Source organism: Falco naumanni, chromosome 16 (assembly GCF_017639655.2).
Source record: "Falco naumanni isolate bFalNau1 chromosome 16, bFalNau1.pat, whole genome shotgun sequence".
In the NCBI taxonomy this organism is placed as follows: Eukaryota; Metazoa; Chordata; class Aves; order Falconiformes; family Falconidae; genus Falco; species Falco naumanni.
Genome location: NC_054069.1, coordinates 3,186,443 through 3,202,088, shown reverse-complemented (window position 1 = coordinate 3,202,088; position 15,646 = coordinate 3,186,443). Strand labels below are relative to the sequence as shown.

Here is a 15,646-nt window from a genome sequence, read left to right as displayed (position 1 = left end):
GATAGTGTGCCTTTAAACAGCTGTGCGCCAGCGTGTGTAACTGCGCTCGCTAATCTGGTGACTAATTCAGTGCGCTGCAAAGCAGCAGCGAAGCCGGCTGCCAAGCCGGGCTGCGTCCCCGGCTGAAGGCTTGAGGAGTCATCAGGTCCCCTCCCTCCTTTCATCCTGCGCCCCGCCGGGCGCCGTCCCCCCCCCCAGCCTCCCCACCACTCCCCATGGCAATTTATTTACTCATCTGGAGGGCACAGCCCTGGCGGTCTCTTGACTCAGCAGTCCGGGGCCGATGGGAGCTGCGGGAGCAAATTCCAGGCAAGAAATAATCTCGTGACTTGTCTCGGAAAAGATTGCTTCGAAAAGATCCCCTTATGGTCACGGAGCACTCCGTGCCCGCCCCTCCGGCAGAGCCCTGACGAGGCTCCCGATTTCCCAACCTTGGGGAGCCGGAGCAGTCAGCCAGGGCAGCTCAGCGGGACTCGTTGGACCTTTCTGCCTTGGAAAAAGAGGGATGGATTCAGAGATGGGGGATGGTGTGGGGGCCCTGGAACCAGTGTCTGACCCCCCCAGGGGCACAGGGGTATGGCAGGCTGGAGCTGGCTTGCCAGGGCAGAGAGCCCAGAGGTTGGGGTTATGTTGATTTTGGGGTCATTCCTCTTTTTTTTTCCCCCCAGTTCTCACGGAGGGCTTCAAACCCTTCCTTCGTCCCCAGGCAATTTGAGTTCTTCCATCAGAGTTTGTGCCGCAGCGGCGCTGGTGTTACGTTCAGTGGGGCTGGCGCTGTGGGATGACTTGCAAATCGTATTTATGCTTTTTTTTGCCTGCTGACTTTTTTCCATCTTACGTGCCTCTCTTGCCCTCTCCTTTTTTCCCCACCTCCTCCCCATCCAGAGTCACTTGAGTCCCATCCCCTTTTGAAGGCACTTTGGGAGGTCTGGTCCCATGCCCAGTGCCTTCCCACGGGTGCTGGGAATGGGGTAGGATTAGATGAAGTTGGGAATCCAGGATCTTTGTAAACCTGCATTTTTCAGGGAGGAAGGCTGGCCCCCTGGGTGGGCAGGGCTGCTGAGCTGACAGCTCTTGTGCCTCCTCAACTGGGATCAAGGCTCGGGAGCACACAGCTCCTGGGGCTGTGACCGCCGGGACACGGGTCTCTGCAGGCATCCTGCCTCCCTGGAAGGGTGCGCATCCACTGCAGCGGCCTTGCTGCTTTTGGAGATGGAGATGCCTGGGGAGAGGAACCAGCCTGTGGCTACCGCTCCTCATACACTTAGGGTTTCCCCCCAACCCCTAAGCAGCAGGAGCACAGGACCAAGCCACCCAGGGCAGCAGGGGGGCTCACACCCCCGAGCCACACATCCAGAACCTTGTCGAAGCTCCTCCAAGCTTGTTATGGTCGGTGGAGGATTCCCAGAGTTCCTGGCCAGGGATGCAGTCTCCCAAGTTGCCAAGTGACACCCCCTCCACCCCCTCCTCCATTTGTGTCTCCTCCTAATAGCCTCTTGGCCTGAGCAGCCGAATTCAATCAGCCCTTTCACCATCTGCTCCCAGGCACTTCTGCCGGGGAAGGCTCGGGGCCAGGGAGGCTGTAATTCCTTAATAGCTTCCGGATGCTGCGCATGGGGTGGATGCGAGGGCTGGAAGTGTCTCAGCCTCTCTCCCTCTCTAAGCTCGGGCTTCCTCTGGGCTGAACTGAGCACCGCTGGGCAGCACTGAGCACCTCCAGCCGCTTTGATTTATCCCTGCCTGCCTTTTGCTCTCCCATCTCCCCAGGCTGAGGCCAATAGGTGACATAATCCCTGTCCTGGACAGCCCTTGGCTCCGGGATGGGGATGACTGAAGCTGATGGGGCAGCCCAGTTCATCTTTGGCTGCCTTCCCCAGCTTACTCCCACCTTCTTCATCTTCCCAGGGCTTTGTTTGGCCCAATCTCTGCACTGGTCCCTTCCCTGATGGGAAGTTTCCTAGAAGCAGCAGCTGGAAAAGAAGACCTTTTCGGGGTCGATCGAGAAGACTCTTGCTTCTTGTGCATGAGGATCGTGATAACCTGGAGATTGCATGGTGTAGCCCAGAAGAGGCAAAGTCCAGGAGCTTTGTGCTCACCCTGGATGAGAAGTTTTAACTCAGGGCTCTTCAGCTACCTAGGGTGCTTGGGAAAATCATCTTGTTCTTTGCGTTTGTTTCCTTGTCTGCTTAAAAATAAATTAATACCAGGAGAATCGTTCCATGAAATTGGTTTGGCACTGGTGTTTCTGTGGCTGTCTTTCTGGTGTGGGCTGGAGAGTTTTGGTTCCCAGGTTTCTCTCAGGGCCCTTTCTGGCCTTTATTGCTGGAGGAGCTGAGCAGCTTGGTTCACTCTCCAGGAACAGGGAGGTGAAACAGTGTCGGGCTCCAGTCAGGCATCCAGGAATGGCCTTGTCCCTTGTCCCCCCTCCTGGCCCCAAGGCCGATGTGAAGTTGACCCTCGTTCACCTTGCCGCAGTGATACCTTCGCTTGCATGGCTTTCAGCCCAGCCAGCAAATTCATCCTCGGTTTGTGGTTGCTGCGGTCATCTGTGCAAAGCACGCCTCTCTGGGGGCTGGTGGGTGGAAATGTTCAATGTGCAATGGGTGCAGAGCGTGTGGCCCTTGTTTGTGGGCTGGGATGTAGATGGTGCTCATGGAGGTGTCATTTGGTGGCATTGGTGGAGTCATAAACCTGAAAGCTGCCTGGTGAACCAAGGAGATGGAGCTGGCTCAGGCAGCAAAGCGAAGAGAGCAGGTCCTTCGCTTTGAGCATCTTTTGCCTCTTCTGCTTAGTTGGTTCTTTCTCCCCTCCTGTTAAATGGTGCTGTGCTTGAGAGATGCAGCTGGTGTAGGGAAGGTGCTTGGAGTGTGCAGTGAATATTGTGAGCTACTCTCATTTTGATTTCAGCTGCAGGGGGCTATTGTGTGTATTTGTGAGCCACAGAGAGAGGGGAAGCATACCTTCAGAGAGCAGGGGTCAGGATACTTGCAAGTGTAAGTCTTCAGTGGCAGTAAATCCAGTGATGCAAAGAAGTAAATCTGTATCTAGCGCAGGGGAATTAGAGGTATGTGGATCGTTATGCTACCTGCCATCTCTTGGCAGCTGTTCGCAGAGTTGACTATTTGCTCTAAAGAGTTATAAATAATTTTGTTGATTAAAATGATTGATTATCTTTGGTCTAATATTATTTAGTCAGAGCAAACAGTGCTGAGATTTACCAGCCGCGCTTTCACCTCCCAACCCTGGTCTGTTTGCAGAAAGCCTGTGCAATTATTTGTTTGATTTCAAAGCGAAATACCCTAATCTCTCCTCTTCTTTGGTAACTGCAAAGACAACTGGACAGCTCAGCCTGATAAGGGAGGACAGACCTGGAGTCCTCCTGTGTGGTGGCAGGTCCCTGGGCAGAAGGGGACGAGGTGGTGAGATGGGGACCTGTTGGTCACCAGGTGAGGACAGGGTAAAGCTCTTGGGCTTCTCCTCCGCGCCTACTCACCTTGCTCACTGAGTGCTGCCTGCGCTTCCTGGGCAGAACTGAAACACTCCTTGCTGTATGGAAAAAAAAAAAAAAGATACTGTCGAAAGCTGTTAAGAAGGGCTGTTCTGGGTAAGGCAGCAGTGATCCCTCTGCAGTCCGTGGGGGATGCGATACGCTGTAACTTGCACCCTGCCATTGAGCAATCCGCTTGGCTGTACGTCTGGCTGGCATTGCCCTGAAGGGAAGGGTTGGCCAGGAAGGCTGTGGAGGTGGGGGTGGGACAGGTGGCAGGAATCTGCAGCTGCAGAGAGATGTGGCAAGCTTCACCCCCATACCCTGCTGCCCTGGGGCAGCATGCGTGCTCGGGAGGTGACCCAAAGCTGCTGAGCCTTCCTTCCTTGTCATTAGCTCGATCCCTTCTGCATCACTGGCTTCGTGCTCTCTGCATTATGTGGAGATGTCCTGGGCTTGAGCAATGCCATAGGAGTATCTGAGGGCACCTTCCACTCATGACCAATAGGCACTTTTATTGTATGAACACCACCAACGTGTCTCCAGAGCAGGTCCAGCCCTTCCAGCTTTAACAAACATTCTTGGTTTATGAATGAGAGAGCTGGTGAGTGGAGGAGAGCGACTTTGATGTGGACAGAGATATTTTGGGGGTTGAACATCATCCTAGCTTGAGGGCACTTCAGATTGTGCCTTGCCATGTGGTACCCTCGTGTCTGGCATGACGTGGCATTGACTCAGCCTTGGGGCAAGGGCTAAGGCCAAGACACAAGAGAGATCAGTTTTTGCAGGACTTGGGCTGAAAATCAAGTGAAGTTTGGGCAGTTCCTTGGGACAGACAGACCGGAGGCATTTGGCTGGGCGAATGCATGTCTAATCCCTTTGAGGCAAGGATAACTGAGGCTCCTTTTGGACCAGTGGGCTCCCAGCAGCAGGGACATCTGTGGAGTCCATCTACATCAGAAGTGTGTCATACTGTGGTGATGTGCAGCCCAAATAATTGATCGTTCTGGGTATGGAGTCATTTCATGTGGCCATGGATATGCAATGAAACCATCCCAAGCTGTAAGGTCATATGTAGCTGCTTACAAAACGTGTTGTCGCAGCATGTTCTTCAGGTGTGTTTGAGCCGACTTAGAGGGGTTGGGATCTCTTTGTGGGGTGATGAAAGAGCTCAACATGAGTGAAGGTTCCTTGGCCCTTACTCCTACTGCGAGGGGGCAGCCCTGCCAAGAGATCTCAGCCTTCCCTTTTCACACTTCCAATCCTGACAGCATCTTCCTCGCACAAAGTACAGCCAATTAACCTCAACCCGGCCTTGCAAAATCTCCACTCTCCCTTTCTGGGAGACTGTCACGCATGGTTTGGCAGCCCCATCCTTCCCCAGAGCAAGCAGCTGGAGGCGTTGGAGCTGAATCCCCATTGTGTCTGTCCGTATCCCTGGACGATGAAGGAGCCGGAGATTAATATCTGAAGGAGAGAGTGAGGGCTTGCTTGGCTAGAGAAATGCTCGATCTGAACTGCTCAGGTGTGATTACAGTGGTACCTTGGTAGCATCCCGTGTGTGCTTTTGCAGCCCAGGGTAAATATATGTCAGGTTATTGGCATGCATCCTTCTCTTGGGACAAATCCTCCAGTTGCATCACTTCTTCACCGAAGATGCCAGAAATGGCATCATCAGCCAGAGATGTGAGGTGAGAACAGCAGAAGTCCTGCTTTTAACCTGGTTGGAAAGAAATGTATGCTTTTACAGATATTGGGGAGTGCTGAGTGTGGATGACCTGGACCACTGTCTCCTCCGTGGAGTGATGGAGGCCAGCCATGGGTTTGCTTTGGGAGGGCTCAGGCCGTGCTCTTGCAGCTGTGGAAACCTCCAGGGTGGTGAAGCCAGCACGGCTGGCCTTGCAGGTCTTCCAGCTCAGCCTGAAGAGAGCGAGGAATTTCAAGAGGCTTCTGGTCCCAGGCGTGAGCTGTTTAAATACCTCGGGCACCCTTCCAAGAAGCAAATGAATATCTAGTTGTTTGTTCGGTGGGGATTGCTGGGTTTTCGGAGGGCTTTTTTTTTCTTTTTCTGTCATTGCTGTTGAGCAATTGGAGTTTGGCTGCTGGGGCTCAGGGGTGAGGAGCTGGGGTTTAGCTTCTTTTTTGCAGAGGAGCATCTCCCGAGCTGGAGCATTGATGCGGGGCAGCTGACACGGGCATGACCTGGACTTGCTATTTACACTTGACCTCCTTTTAGTCGGGGCTGGGTGTCCATTACAGGCTTTGCTGAGCCCACCCCGTGCTCCCATTAGTGCGTGTGTGCCTGTGCATGGGGATTAGAGCTCTTTAGCAGCGTGGTTAGTGGGGATTAGAACGAATTATCACAGGGTGAGCATGTCTCATAGGTTTGCGGGAGGCAGGGAGCGTCCTCCCAGCCCTCCCAAGGAAGGGTGGGAGGCAAACAAGCCTGAAAGTGAGATGCTAATCCTATCTCCGGCTCATGTGAGGTTCGATTGGGAAAGCAGGAGGGTGAAGGGTGAAAAGGGCCTGATCGGTGCAAAAAAGGGCTTTGACTCCCGAGCAGGAGTGGTTTAGGCACGTGGAGGTTGTTCCTTGTTGCCGCTGTGTTGGCTGTAGCCTCCTGGTCTGGGTGTCTCCAGAGCACTGACCTGTGAGTTCAGCCTCTGCACGGGTTTTACAAAGGTTTAGTTAACCCCGGAGTCTGCCATCGGGCTGGCAGGTTCGGAAAAGGCTCGTGCAAGTTTTTAGTTGCAAAGCTGTAAATGTAAAGCGACAGAAGCCGTTTCGAAGCTGATTTGGGGAGGGGGGGGCATGTGTTAACGGCGGTGCTGGAGCTAAACCACACCGACCTCGTGGCACAGCCTAACCTCTGCTGTTGCTTCATCTTGATGGAAAAATCTTTTTGCTGACTGCTTTGCATAGTTTTGACAAGCGTTGTTAAACCATGGCCCTGTTTCCCAGCCTGAGAGGTGGCAGCATCTCCTCAGTGCTTTCTTTCATCGGTCTGTGCTCCTCCCAACAGCTGAAATGGGGACGGAGTGAAGCCCTTCACGGAGGGAAGTCCTGCTTTGGGTTGCTGCAGAAAGGCGAACTGTAGGTCCCGTCCCTGGCTGCTGAGGCTGGGGAAACTTCCCTGTAATTGCAGCGAGCGTTGACTCAAGCCCTGTGGTTTTGCTTAGCTTCAGTCCAAGGGTTTCTCTAGCGCTTCTTTCCCTCCTCTCCCCCACAAAAGCCAGGGAGGACTGAGTGAGCTGACCACCAGCCTGCTGTTCCCCTGTGAGCTCCTGGGACTGCAGGGGATGCCGCTTTCCCAGGATCTCCATCCAACACCCACATTATAAAGCTGGGAGGGAAAGAGAGGGATTGGAAAGGAGCTTGAACAAGGGAAGCAGGCAAGCTTGGAGGGCAAAGCCTGCGACTTTGACACCATCAGGATGGTGGGTGAAGCATCCTTTCACCTGCTGGTGCTGCTGCCTGGTTCCTTGCCAGCTAGAAGACACCTAGAGCCAAAACAAATCCTCCCTCACCTTTTGGTTGCTTTGTGTCTGGTTTTCTTCATGGGTGTATCTCCCCCAAGCACCCTCTTATAGCAAGCTTGCACCCAGGTGAGGGTGTCTATTTTACAGAGGGGTGAAGCAACTTACCTCAAAGCCTGAAGCCAAGCAGAGCATCCTGACATCTCACCCTCATCTTAACCTTTCCCCTTCCTCACTCCCTGTGATGCTCTAAGTGCTTGAGAGTCCAAACTTGGAAGAAATGCTTTTATCTGCATTAAGGAAAGACAGTTTTCAGGCCCTTTATTTAGGGGAAGAGTTCGCCCCCATGACACACCACATCTCCATAAGAAAGCTGCTGAATTCCGGAAGAAAGCCGGCTTTGTTGTGCTTTCTGCAGCGCTAAGCAGTGTGGGCTTTCGGTTTCCTCTCTTGTTTTTCTCTTGAAGCCCAGCTTTCATCTCAGAGTATTTATTTTTCACTGCTCGAAGGAGAAAAAAAACACTTATTTTTCTTTTTCTTTTTTTTTCCCCCAAAAGAAATATATTTATTTTAAATTAAAATAGCAAATGTCTGTGCCTTTTGTGCCATTCCTTGCAGAGGGAAGCAGGGCTGGTCTCTGGTGAGTTGCTGCAGGAAGGGGAACCAAATCTCCCCTCCATACTGCCTGGTCCTCTGCCTCTCTCCTCCCATCCCATCCCCACATCCCCAGCCAGTGCCTCTCCCTGTGCTCACCCCTTCTCCCAGTCCGTCCTTGCTTCCCAGATTTCCCTCTGTTCCCTTTTTTCCAGCTTTCTGTCCCTCTTTCCCTTTCCCCCCCCCTGAATTTTGCTGCCCTTTCGGTCTGAGGAGCCCTAATTGGAACAGGCCGGCTCTTCTCCTGCTTCCTGCGTGGGAGTGAGAGGCAACGCTTGTGAAAACAGTTCAAAAGTGCAGACAAATTTTTGCCTAATCCTGCCTAAATAACAGGGGGCTCAGCCGGGGTTATTTGCCCGGCGTTCCCCGCTCCAGAGCGGGGGGCACCTGGGAAAGGCAAAGCTGCCCGGGGGGAGCGGAGGTGCCTGGTGGAGGTGGTGATGGAAACCTGAGATGGAGAGATGGTGCCTCCATGGTGCCTGGGCTGCTTTGGTGGGGAGCGTGGGAAGGGTCTCAGCTCCCGGCCCCCCTCTCCCCAGCCTCCTCTTATCCTGAGAAAGGTTTCTCAGCTGCTGAACCCTGCCAGCTGGGGGATGTTGGGAAATGTGTGCTCCGGCTTCCCCCATCACTAACTCTGCCCTAGTTTTGGTCCTGGTGAAGGCTGGGATAGAGGGGGATCAGCATGGTGGCAGGATGACCTCGGGCGGCGTTGGGCTTGGTGTGGGCTGGAGATGGGGAGCTGTGGGGCTCACTACAGGCACGTGGGAAGAAGGTAGGAGAGCAAACCCGTGTCACTCCTTGGAGAACCTCTGAGAAACACCTCCTGCTCCGCCATGGACATCCAGCGGTGGGAGGACATCCTGGACCGTGGGTGCCTCGTGGCGGGGCAGTGCTGGTGGCTGTCACTCATGGGGCTCAGAGGAGGATCTCGGCTAGCTCCGGGCTGGAGGAGTGAGGTCTTCAGAGGGAAACAGGCACAAATTCATGCAGCCCTTGGATGCACAGTCCCAGAGAGATGATTTTTCTCGGCTCTAAGCAAATGATATGGTTTGAAACCAACAGGCATCTTCTTCGAAACTTGTCCCCGTGCCTCTTTCAAGCCACCAAAAGGCCTGAATTCCTCATGGTATCAGCATGTTGTGGGCTTGGTCTCGGGCCTGAGAAGGGGAGGATGAGGGGGCTGGGCAGGGAGCAGGGTTTTACCTGAGACAACAGCACACTGAGTTCCTGACCTTGGTGTCCATCCATCAGAGCAAGGCAGGAGGAGGCCACAGGGTCAGGTGGCTCCACTCTGACCCACTGTACATCCATTTACACGCAGGCTCCCGGGTAAAATAGTGGGGACCAGACAAGGACACACTGGGCCTTTTGGCGGGAGAAAAAGTGAGTGGCCGAGGGGAGCTTTTAAAGAGGCATTGACCCCAAGTGGAAACTCGGGTGAAAAATGGCTTTGCTCCCATCCTCCTGCTCAGAGCATCTTTTTTTTCCCCTTACTGCCATTTATTTTGCTTATTCAATCAGATGTTAATGCTTTGGCGTGCAGCAGAGTCGCTTGTGTTTTAAGGTCAAAATCCCTAAAGTTTGTAAATCATAGTCTTTAAAAAGATCAGATGCATAGAAATAGTTTATACATGCGGAGCCTGGTGGGAGCAGAGTGGGAATTTGTCTGGGAGATGAACTTGGTGATCTTGGCCTCTTTGTCTGTTTGCTGGCTGGTTTTCTCTCAGGCTCCACAGCTGTTGGTGCAACACCTAGCACAAGTGGGGTGGTGGGTTTGGGGCAGATCCCCCTTAACATGAAACCCACATAGGGATGCAGCACTGGTTCTTGGCAGTGTCAGGGTTGTTATCATCCTTTTGTCTTTCAGGAGTCCTGTTCCCAGGGATGTTAGGGAGCTGGAGGAAAAATAAGAGTCCGGTTTTGAGAAGCCCTTGGGGTCTCAAACTGAGCCCTCAGATCCCTCCTTGCTTTGGAAAGCTGCAGCCAGATGAATAGATGTCCCATTCTGCCTTCCCGCCGTGCAAGGCAAATTATTTATCTCTGCTCCACAGATGCTGGAGATGCTGGTGACATAATTTTCCAGAGTGACTGAAACTCCTGTTAGTATTTAAAAATCAAACTATAACACCCTGCCTGGTCTCCCAGGGGGGAAATCAAATGCAGCCCTCGTGTCAGTGCAGCAGCAGCAAGAGGAGGACATGGCATCTAGGCAGCAAACTGCACGTGGCAGCCGTGTCGATGAGGCTTTAATGGGTGTCATAAAAAAGATACAGCAGACCAAGTCTGGGATGCAGTGCCGTGGTCTCCTGGCCCCCGCTGCTGCACTTGCTTTTCGGATTAAAACCCTGAAATTTCTAAACTGAGTTTAGGAGTAACAGCTGGGTTTGGTGCTGGCTAATGCTGCTTCCCATCCATTTCTTCTGAGCCTGTGTGTGTGCATGCATGCGTGCATGTGTGTACTTTGTGGATAGCGGGAGGTACCCAAAAGGAGACGTTTTATTTGTGCAAGATTTGATTAAAATCTTGGAAACAGGTTTCAGATGGCAATGAAAGCTGAAACCAGGGGAGCTAAGCCCAGGTTGCTTTTGTTACCGAAATTCTGCTTGGCTCTGACCTTGAGGCATCTCAGACTGGAGGCGAAGGACTTCTCAGTGGGTGCTGGAGGACATCACCGGGGCTTGATTCTCCTACCTGGGAAGTAACTGCCCTGCACCCAGCAAAGCTGCAGTCGGCAGAGCTGGGTAGAGCCCATTGTGCTCCCCGGCCATGCAGGGATTAACAAAGAAAATGATATTTAAGTAAATACAGTATCTCAAAACCTGCAGAGGCAGAATTTAGATTAAAAACTGCCCGTCCCCCCTGTCTCTTTCAGATCACACAGCTAAGGCATGTCCACAAACATGTATGCAGAGCTTTACACACACATTTACACATGTGAGCTTCTCTATCGATGTGGGACACTGCTGACTAAAATAAGGCTTCTGCAAGCGTTTGCAGGCTTGGGGCTTTTTGGCTGGTTTGTCTTCTGAAGAATTTTTAACTAGTACCTACAATCTAACAGGAAAAATGTAGATGAAGTTTCAATCCTAAATCTGCCGGGTACAACGTATTTTGAAGGAGAACCTTGAAATGCACGTTTTGGTTTATTTTGGTGTTTAAATAGAAACTCTCTTTTGGCACTTTTCTTTTTCTTTTTTTTTTTTTTTTTCTCTTTAATTTGAAAATAGACTGTTTGCTTCTCCGATGACCTCTCCCTGGGAATCACTTTTAAGTCTTCCCTGTTTTGACATGTTGTTTGTGCAGAGCTCAGCATTCACCTTACTAAACCGAAACCTTATCCCCCGCTACTGAAAAATTGATTCGCTGGGTATGTGCAAACCCAGCCCCATGAATCCTGCAGGAGAAAACGGGGGATTGGTGGTAGGTACTCACTTGTATTGCAGAGATAAAAAAATTTTCACACACCTCACCTTGCCCTGCTGCTCTTTGTGGCTTGCCTGAGGAGGTCACAGGTTTTTCACAAGCGAATCAGTGTAAAAATTGGGGTTAGAAACGTTTTTTTTAGCCTAACTGTGACTCATCTTCCCATAGCACCCGGGAGCAGTGAACTGCCGTTTAACCAGTCGGCAGAGGGGAGCGGATTCCTGGGTGGTCCCTGTAACCACAGAGCACAGAAAGCAAAGCATTAAAATGTAACATGAGGATGAAGGGAAAGGGGCACTGAACCACTTTCTCCCACTGTTATCTCAACACAGCAGATGGGGAACAGAGATAGCGAAGGTGGCTGCTCATTTTTCCGTGCCCTCTCCAGCCAAATCCAGTAAATAATGAAGTGTAATTTGCCAAATAGCCTTTGAATGTATTATTTGCTTTCGAAGGTCCTGATACTTTCTCTGTGGCAGGCAGTCCTTGATTTATGTGGTGGGGTTGAGGGGAGGAGTTGGGTCCTGAGGGACTCAGTGTTGGGAATTTTACTAGTCTTACCTGAGCAAAGAGTTGTGCAAATCATTACTTGAGTGCCTTGGTGACTAACGTTGGAAGGAGCTGCAAATCGAGGGGGTGATTTTGCATGTCTTTTACTTGGGGACAATGAGTGGAAGGTGCAAAGATGGGGACAGAAAAATTGCCCTTGTTTGGCTTGGCAGTGGAATTGCATTTGGTGCATCCAGGTGACGATTTGGGGATGCTTTGCAGCATGTCAGCCTCACCCTGTGCTATGGAGCTGCACGTGGGTGCTACTTGCCCCCACCCTCAGATTCCCACTTGCAAAAAAACCCTCCAACATCACATTGTTTGGACTTGGATGCCTGCAAGTATGGCTGTGGAGGGACCTGAATGGAGCAGGAACCCCAGACTGGGTTAGACTGGAAGGCGGCGTTGTACTGGGCTGCCTGTGCTCGGCGGCCGCAGCGCTGTCTCCAGCCCTGACTCGCATTAGGGATGCACTCAACTCTGCTTGAAACAAACGCTGGCCAGCATTTTGCAGGTATAATGGCTGATTAAATCAGAGCTTAAATTAACTTAGAGCAATGGTGAGCCGAGGTGGCTGGGGTTTCCACAAAACAGAGAATTCTTTGATTTTTGATGTCTACATCCAGACATTCATGAAAACATCAAAGAGCTTGTGCATGTTGTCATTTTTCCACTGAGAACAGTTTTCATTGAAAAATTTCCAATAGGCTACAGTGCTAAACCCGTCTCAGGTGGAAGATGTACGTAGGAGACTGATAAAGTCCAGTTGTTTGAGATGGTGGTTGTATGAGGCTTTCCTTCTCCGTGAAAGATGTTTTTCAGGAATGCTTAAAATAGATGAAGAAGAGCCAAACCTTTATTCTGATTGAGGAGGGTTTTTTTTTAACTGGTTGCCTTTGTTTATGAAAATGTTTGGCTACAACTGTCTGCCTCCTTCCAAATAAATTAGAAAAAGCAAAAAAAATAAAAAGAAAGGAAGAGCTTTGCTTCTCATCAGGACTTACTCCAAGGCCTGGCTCTTGGCTTGGTCCTGTGCTCTCCCATGGGGGCGGCTGAGCATTGTTCAGTGACTCACCCCGAATCGCGTCGCTCCGTGCTATGGGCTGCGCATGATGTAACTCTGTCCTAATGTGGGATTTTCCAGCTCTTTGTTTTCCTTCCCTCCTTGAATGGGTTTTCTGCTGGTTCCTCATCCTGCCTCAGCCTGCTGTCAGCTTACTTTTTCCAGGATTGCCCATGATTCTTTTAAATTATTTTTTTTCCTTTTGCTTTTCTTTGGACCGGGATGCCCAGAGGTGGAGTGGTAATTTGGAGATGCTTTTCTCTCTGCTTTCTTGTTCACCCTAATGTGGGACTCTTCACCTTCATTGGTGTCTGGACCAGACAGCTGTCTCCCAGGCTCCAGATGGGGGTGATGAAGCCCAGCAGGCTGATGTCTGGAAAGGTCTTTGATATCACCATCTCACTTCTAGTAGCGCATTCATGGTTGGTTTGTAGGAACACCACGTGCACCGTGTAACCTAGCTCACCAGACATGGCCTGTTTATGCCCTTTAAGTACAGGCTTATTATCATAGAATCACAGAATGGTTTGGGTTGGAAGGGACCTTAAAGATCATCTCATTCCACCTGCCCTGTTGTGGGCAGGGACACCTTCCAGTAGACCAGGTTGCTCAAAGCCACATCCAGCCTGGCTTTGAACACTCCCAGCGATTGGGCAGCACATTCCAGTGTCTCACCACCCTCACAGTAAATTCCAAGCATAAGATTCTTTTTTCTTGTATTTAAGATGCCTGCTTGTGGACTTACAGGGTGTAGGTGTAGGAGGTAGAGGGTCTGGGTGTGAAAATTCCAGATGATAAAAAGACGTCTCTAATTTTCTGGCAATTTAATGGCCAGCATGACTCCTGTCATCTTTCCCAGTCCCATATCCTTATGACCATTTTGCTCTCCTGCTTCTTTCAGATATGGAATGTGCAGATGTGCCTTTATTAACTCCCAGCAGCAAAGAAATGATGTCTCAGGCATTGAAAGCCACCTTCAGCGGCTTCGCAAAAGAGCAACAGCGGCTGGGAATCCCCAAAGGTAAGACATGGTTTCCCACTGAGCAGCCGTGGTAGCCAAAAAAATTGTGTCCTCTGCCAGGCTGCACTTGTCCACATCTGCCATCTCTTGTGTTGATTCTCTTCACGTAGTGTTGCCTCGTTTTCTTGGCAGCTTCAGCTAAAAAAATCTGGACATACAGGCAAAACCTTTTAGTACCACTTGCCAACTACACCTGTCTGATGGATTGTACCTGTCTGACAGATTGTGCCCGTCTGTCCTGCTCAGTTCTGCTGGGTGACCGCTCCTGCAGCTATGGGGACCTGCTCCTTTGGAGACACCTCCAGGACTCCCATTTGCGAGTCATCTCCACTATAGGGAGAAGCAGCAGAAACCTTTTACCAGAGGCTGATGACAGGGAGAAGCCAAACAAAATGGAGAAATGGGTGGCAGAAGGGGTCAGAGAACTGGTGGGATTTTTAAAAGTCCCAAATGAATCCAAAGCTCATTCCTTGCGTGCAATATGTCTGCAGTAGGGCTGCCCCAGACTGTAGTGTGTAGTATGGCATTCCCCCACCCCGTTTTACCCCTGTGCCAGTGGACAGCCAGGCTGTAGGGGACGAGGCAGTGCAGTGCAGCTGTAGCCCTGTTTGTGCCCTGTTTTCCTGAGGAAATGGCCTGTGGTTGCTCATTAATGGATCCCTTCTACCACCCCCTTGCTGCAGATCCCCAGCAGTGGACGGAGACGCACGTGCGGGACTGGGTGATGTGGGCAGTGAATGAATTTAGCCTGAAGGGAGTGGATTTCCAGAAGTTTTGCATGAATGGAGCTGCCCTCTGTGCCCTGGGCAAGGAGTGCTTCCTGGAGCTAGCGCCTGACTTTGTGGGAGATATCCTTTGGGAACATCTGGAGATCTTGCAGAAAGGTGAGTCCTGGAGTCTCCAGGGTGAATGGCTCACACCGTCCTGGGTGACTTGATTTTGGGCCTTTCCGAAAAGCTTGGCTTGTGGTCTGGCTGTGCAATGAGGTGTTCACCTGGGGCTTTATTCCCCATAAAAGCAGCTTTCAAAGCCCAGCTTTCCAGTGGGATTTCAAATGGGCATCCCAAGCGGTAGTGGCCAGTGCAAATCCTGGCACTGCTTGAAAGAGGAAGAGCATTTGTGCCGGCTGCTTGGCAGGAATCCACAGTGGGCAGGGACACTCTGCCTGCCTGGAAAAGGGATTTTCCAAAGCATTCTTCCTCAGCTCCCGTTGTGAATTTTACTACTTCCTCCGGTAGAACTAGGTACAACAATACTGCTGAAATCCACCGTAATTTCCCAGTTGCAATTGGAAGTTGCTCTGCTTTGTTTCATGTCCCAAAAGGTATAAAGGCGTTTTGTTAAGAGTGGCAGTGTCCCCAGCCACAGAAGCCATCTCTGCCAGTCCCTGCATGACAGCATTCGAGGGCGTTAATTTTCATCGACTGGGGACGCAAACATGGATTTTGGGTGTTGATTTTCACAGTGTCTGGATGCCCAAGCAACACTTAACCTGGGGTGGTTTCTAAAGAGCAAGTGAAGAGCTTAACACCTGTAACTGAGCCACAAGCAGGAGCAGCAGCAAATCTGGCCTCTTTCTGTAGCTCCTTTTTGTGCGGAGGCATTTGCTTTCCTGGCATATCCCTTGCACTGTTATACTGACCCCTGCGTGCATGTCAGCAGGCTTGTACTGGTGGCAGGAAGGGGAGGGGGAGCAAAGTTATGCCTTCCAGGAAACCATTGACAAATGAATGTTAATTGCTGATTACTAATTTTACTGCTACCTGTGGTTTGCAAAAGGTAAACACAGCTCTTCCCAGGGTCTGTGTATGACAGGCTGTTTTTCTGCGCTTTGACTCTATATCTGTTCTGTTCTTCTCTTTTTGCATGATTTTTATTGAGTGCTTGTATCAACAGAAAGCAGCTAAACCAAACAAAGCGAAATGTTGCAGTCATCCCAGTTTTTCCTTGCTATAAGCCATGCTTCTAATGCA

At 51.1% G+C, this 15,646-nt stretch overlaps 1 protein-coding gene across 4 annotated transcripts in view; it reads left to right on the top strand.

The window, feature by feature from the left end:
- Positions 1-15,646, top strand: part of ETS1 (ETS proto-oncogene 1, transcription factor) — a 74,713-nt gene that overhangs the window by 40,248 nt on the left and 18,819 nt on the right. For all 4 annotated transcript variants that reach the window (XM_040616064.1, XM_040616065.1, XM_040616068.1 and 1 more), the window contains 2 exons: positions 13,554-13,673; positions 14,357-14,557. In XM_040616064.1, coding sequence (XP_040471998.1) covers positions 13,554-13,673; positions 14,357-14,557 — 321 coding nt within the window. The remainder of the gene's footprint in view (positions 1-13,553; positions 13,674-14,356; positions 14,558-15,646) is intronic.